Here is a 6,316-nt window from a genome sequence, read left to right on the forward strand (position 1 = left end):
AACTATAGGAGCATAACGACTGCTGGTGTAGTCTATTACCAGAAACTATAGGAGCATAACGACTGCTGGTGTAGCCTATTACCAGAAACTATAGCAGCATAACGACTGCTGGTGTAGCCTATTACCAGAAACTATAGGAGCATAACGACTGCTGGTGTAGCCTATTACCAGAAACTATAGGAGCATAACGACTGCTGGTGTAGCCTATTACCAGAAACTATAGGAGCATAACGACTGCTGGTGTAGTCTATTACCAGAAACTATAGGAGCATAACGACTGCTGGTGTAGCCTATTACCAGAAACTATAGGAGCATAACGACTGCTGGTGTAGTCTATTACCAGAAACTATAGGAGCATAACGACTGCTGGTTTAGCCTATTACCAGAAACTATAGGAGCATAACGACTGCTGGTGTAGCCTATTACCAGAAACTATAGGAGCAGAACATCAGAATTTACGAAGGCAAGCAGCAGCGGGAAGAGTACACTAAGGAAGAGGTTTTTCTGATGGTTAGGCTATCTTGTTTCAGAGGGGTGTCATCAATAGCCCATAATGACAAAGTGAAAACAGGTAAAAAACAGAAATACCTTATTTACTGAAGTATTCAGACCCTTTGCTATGAGACTCGAAATTGCTTTCAGGTGCATCTTGTTTCCATTAATCATCCTTGAGATGTATCTACAAGTTGTTCGAAGTCCACCTGTGGTAAATTCAATTGATTGGATATGATTTGGAAGGCACACACCTGTCTATATAACGTCCCAGAGTTGACAGTGCATGTCAGAGCAAAAACCAAGCCATGAGGTCGAAGGAACTCTCCGTAGAGCTCCAGGACAAGCTTGTGTCGATGCACAGATCTGGGGAAGGGTACCAAAAACAAATTCTGCAGCATTGAAGGTCCCCAAGAACACAGTGACCTCCATCATTCTTAAATGGAATACTCTTCTTAGAGCTGGTCACCCGGCCAAACTGAGCAATTGGGGAAGAAGGGCCTTGGTCAGGGAGGTGACCAAGTTTTAAGGAGTAATAATCAGATTAAATCGGGTAAGTTTTTTTTTTCGACCGTGAAAATACTGCCCCCTATCCATAACAGGTTAAATGTCCTAGTTTATCTAGTCCTGGCTTAATCTAAGCCCTGCAGGGTCTGAATGAAACCTAATGTCCAGTGGGATTGATCTTTTTGAGCCAATTGTTTGTTTCAGTTTTCAGTTGTTGAATCCTTTAACGAATTGTTGATTTCAAAACTTTTCAGTTTCAACAAATGCACTGGGTTGGTTGAAAAGTGATACTGTTTTGACATCATGGAAGATATACTGAATTGATACTGTTTTTCATACTAAGATGGACCAAAATATGTGCTCATTGGTTTTGCAAGAGGGCATAAAAATATGTTGTTCTGCCCCTGAACAAGGCAGTTAACCCACTGTTCCCTGGTAGGCCGTCATTATAAATAAGAATTTGTTCTTAACTGACTTGCCTAGTTAAATAAAGGTTAAATAAAATAAAAAAATAATTAAGTCTGTTGATTGTCAGTCATTGGGTTAATTTTTTTTGCAATATGTTCAAATTAAATCAAGCTTTATTTATTTAGCACATTTCAGACATGGATGCAACGCAATGGCTTCACAGGGGGGAAAAAAAATTAAAAAATAAAACAGAAATATTTACTACACAACAAACATGAGGATAAAAAAGGTGACCAAGATTAACAACTGAAAGACTAATGAGCATCCTAAGGAAAATCCATTGATTTAAATATTTACAATTCGAAGCAATATCCAACCATAACGAGATGGACAAGCCAGCACAGGTGTAACACATACTGACTAACGAGGTGACACCAATCAGTGCGTCCTACGTGCTAACGAGCTAGACGTGCTAACGACCTATATGGGCAAAAGTCCAACCTCAAACATAAATGGAAAAACCAAAGCCTGTAACACCTTCCCCCTTAAGACAACAAATATATCCTATATTTTTGATGGACAATTTTACTCACCACCAGCAGAAAACAACTTCCATTTCACATTATAATCATCTACAATGATTCACCTTCACCAATATAAACATGGTGTCTACTGGCTGTCAACAATTAAAAACAAGAAAAAAACACGCATTTCTAAATAATAATATACAATAGGATTATTTGTTTCTCCTTTTTCTTTCTATAGAATCCTAAATCCCACTAGCTTGTCTTCCTAAAACTCAATATCTTCAAGAACTCTCGTCCCCTTGGAACGAGCCCAAACAAAACTAATCTCCAAGCAAGCCTCTAACACCTTCTTCTTTAAGACAACAAATACATCCTATATTTTTGGCTGACAATAAAAAACATTAAAAAAATGTAATTCTAATTTTTTCAACAATGTAATTTTTTGCTTCTAGAACTCTCGTCCTATGGAACAATGTGCAGTCAAAATAAATTGTGATCCATGGTAACGAACTGGCTAAACGCAAAACACAAAACTTTTTGACTGCCCACCCTTGAGACAATCAGCAACCAAGTTGTCCTTATCATGGACATGTCTGATTTCAAGAGGAAACTCCTGCAATATCCGTAGTAACTTTCCACCTCACTGTGGAGCTTTCTCTCTCTTTTCAGGGTTCACTAGATAGGCATGTTGTAGGATCGGGGCCCAGTCCCCAATGTCATGCTCTAGTACATTTGGGTTGGCACATGTGAGAATTAACCCTAATATTCTAAAAGCAGGGCAACAATGTCAATATAATTGTACCAAAAAAATTGTCAGTTGGTTGCATGAATAATTTAATATGCAGAAACAGTTTGTGATATATTGAAAACCTAAACATAAAATGTCCACAAACATCTACCACAATAATCGTATTATTTGTAATTTTTAAAACCTTTTTAAAAATGCACAAGAACCAAAAATGCTGTTTTGACAAGTAGCAATAACATACTGATATCGATTAGGGGGGAAATCAGGTTGTACGTGCTGTTGAAACTAACACAACCAAAAAAACACATGGAAATAGGAGATATATTTTACCTCACTGGTTAGAGGACAACCTGCAGAAGACAGTCAGCTACATCTTGGAGCGATACATTTAAATGTAGGGGTTGCTAAACAAAGGAACACAACACTTATTTGTCATAACTCATCGATATCATGCTAAAATCCTTTGTGTGACAGAAGGGAGATGAGGTTGCATGTCCTGTTAAAACTAACAGCTCAAAAACCACACGGAATCTGCGAATAATGTGTACATCACTGGTTAGAGGACAATTTGTAGAAAACAGCTAGCTACATTTTGAAGTGTTGCATTTTGATTCAAGTGGGTCACCAAAGTGGTAAGTGTAACACAACTCTTTTTGTGTTAGTCACTTTTTGTTAAATCACATAAATAGTAACTCTTTCAATTCAGAGCCTGGATTTTTCCCAAGGCTAATATCCATATCACGCTGAAATCAATTGAATGGGGTAAACGTTTAGGGTTCTACATTGTGAAATTCCTTAAAATACTCCTACTATGTTAAAACATTCTACATTGTGACATTATTTCATTGATATCATGAAACAACTCCTTCATGTATTTTCTGATGTTTAATCAGAGATCTTCTATCAGAGTATCTCTTGTCACACTGATCACAGCTATAAGATTTCTCTCCTGTGTGTGTTCTCTGGTGTAGCATCAGACTGCTAGATGCAGAAAAACTCTTCCCACATTGACCACAACTATAAGGTTTCTCTCCAGTGTGTGTTCTTTGGTGTAATGTCAGCTGGCCAGATTGACCAAAACTCTTCCCACATTGACCACAGCTATAAGATTTCTCTCCTGTGTGTGTTCCCTGGTGTTGAGTCAGATGGCAAGATCGACCAAAACTCTTGCCACATTGATCACAGCTATATGGTTTCTCTCCTGTGTGTGTTCTCTGGTGTTGAGTCAGCTGGCCAGATTGACAAAAACTCTTCCCACATTGATCACAGCTATAAGATTTCTCTCCTGTGTGTGTTCCCTGGTGTTGAGTCAGATGGCAAGATCGACCAAAACTCTTCCCACATTGATCACAGCTATAAGGTTTCTCTCCTGTGTGTGTTCTCTGGTGTAATGTCAGCTGGCCAGATTGAACAAAACTCTTCCCACATTGATCACAACTATAGGGTTTCTGTCCTGTATGTATTCTCTGGTGCACTGTCAGATCGCTAGATTGACCAAAACTCTTCCCACATTGACCACAGCTATAAGGTTTCTCTCCTGTGTGTGTTCTCTGGTGTAAAGTCAGAGAGCCAGATGTAGTAAATCTCTTCCCACATTGAGTACAGCTAAATGGTTTCTCTCCTGTGTGGATTCTTTGATGAATTTTAATGCCTGCTGAGGAGGTGAATCTCTTCCCACAGTCAAAGCAGCAGTGAATTCTCTTCCCTGTGGATCTCTGCAGGTTTTTCTTGAGGTGTTCTGATCTGGAGGGACTCTTCTCTGCCTCTTCAGCATCATGAGGTTGTTGAGGCTGACCAGAGGATCCACGATAGTCACGTCTCACTCCTGTGTCAACAACAAAGTCAGACAGATGGTTCAAGGCCCACAACAGCGGAAATCCACTGTAAAAGGTAATGCCAACAGCGTAGCCATGATGTTGTACAACAATTCACGTCTGTAATGAATGTTAAAATTATTTGACAATTGTCTTTAAATGAGCAAGAAAAGTCATATTTTGTCTTGTTTTCACATTAGTAGTAACATCAATGATTGTAGGCTAGAAATATGTTATTAATGTTGTTGAAACTCTAACCAGTGTGCCAGACTGGCTCCAGGTCATCTACAAGACCCTGCTAGGTAAAGCCCGCCTTATCTCAGCTCGCTGGTCACCATAGCAGCACCCACCCATAGCACGCGCTCCAGCAGGTATATCTCACTGGTCACCCCCAAAGCCAATTCTTATTTTGGCCGCCTTTCATTCCAGTTCTCTGCTGCCAATGACTGGAACGATCTGCAAAAATCACTGAAGCTGGAGACTCATATCTCCCTCACTAGCTTTAAGCACCAGCTGTCAGAGCAGCTCACAGATCACTGCACCTGTACATAGCCCATCTGTAAATAGCCCATCCAACTACCTCATCCCCATACTGTATTTATTTATGTTGCTCCTTTGCACCCCAGTATCTCTACTTGCACATTCATCTTCTGCACATCTACCATTCCAGTGTTTAATTGCTATAATGTAATTACATAGCCACCATAGCCTATTTATTGCCTTACCTCCCTTATCCTACCTCATTTGCACACACTGTATATAGACTTTCTACTGTATTATTGACTGTATGTTTGTTTATTCCATGTGTAACTCTGTTGTTGTATGTGTCAAACTGCTATGCTTTAGCTTGGCAGTTGCAAATGAGAACTTGTTCTCAAGTAGCCTACCTGGTTAAATAAAGGTGAAAGATTTTCTTCAAATCTGAAAACGTTGTGATGCAACTAAAGCAGCTAAAGCTCCCAATTCCTGAAGAACATCGGTGATGTGTTGTACCCACAGCCACTATTAAAACCGTGGATTGATAGCAGCATTCGCGCAAAACTGAAAAGCGCGAACCACTGCTTTTAATCAGGACAAGGCGACCGGAAACATGACCGAATACAAACAGTGTAGCTATTCCCTCCACAAGGCAATCAAACAAGCTAAGCGTCAGTATAGAGACAAAGTAGAGACGCAATTCAACGGCTTAGACACCAGAGGTATGTGACAGGGCCTACAGTCAATCACGGACTACAAAAGGAAAACTAGCCCCGTCGCGGACCACGATGCCTTGCTCCCAGACAAACTAAACAACTTCTTTGCTCGCTTTGAGGACAATACACTGCCACAGACACGGCCCGCTACCAAAACCTGCGGACTCTCCTTCACTGCAGCCAACGTGAGTAAAACGTTGAAACAAGTTAACCTGTTATGGCTAGGGGGCAGTATTTTCACGGCCGGATAAAAAACGTACCCAATTTAATCTGATTATTACTCCTGCCCAGAAACTAGAATATGCATATAATTATTGGCTTTGGATAGAAAACACCCTAAAGTTTATAAAACTGTTTGAATGGTGTCTGTGAGTATAACAGAACTCATATGGCAGGCAAAAACCTGAGAAGATTCCATACAGGAAGTGACCTGTCTGACAAGTTCTTGTTCATCTTGGCTCTTTTTATTGAAGACTGAGGATCTTTGCTGTAACGTGACACTTCCTACGGCTCCCATAGGCTCTCAGAACCCGGGAAAAAGCTGAATGATATCGAGGCAGCCTCTGGCTGAAACACATTATCGCCTTTGGTAAGTGGCCGATCAGAGGACAATGGGCTTAGGCGCGT

The 6,316-nt window shown here is 40.3% G+C and overlaps 1 protein-coding gene across 1 annotated transcript; it reads right to left on the bottom strand.

The window, feature by feature from the left end:
* Positions 1–3,848: 3,848 nt before the first annotated feature.
* Positions 3,849–4,307, bottom strand: LOC115186681 (zinc finger protein 2 homolog; the record flags this gene model as incomplete). The annotated part of the gene is made up of 1 exon (XM_029746223.1): positions 3,849–4,307. A coding segment is annotated over one exon (459 nt), but the record flags the coding sequence as incomplete, so codon positions are not given.
* Between the last annotated feature and the right edge of the window lie 2,009 nt (positions 4,308–6,316).

The sequence above is a fragment of the Salmo trutta genome, unplaced genomic scaffold, assembly GCF_901001165.1.
Source record: "Salmo trutta unplaced genomic scaffold, fSalTru1.1, whole genome shotgun sequence".
Lineage (NCBI taxonomy): Eukaryota > Metazoa > Chordata > Actinopteri > Salmoniformes > Salmonidae > Salmo > Salmo trutta.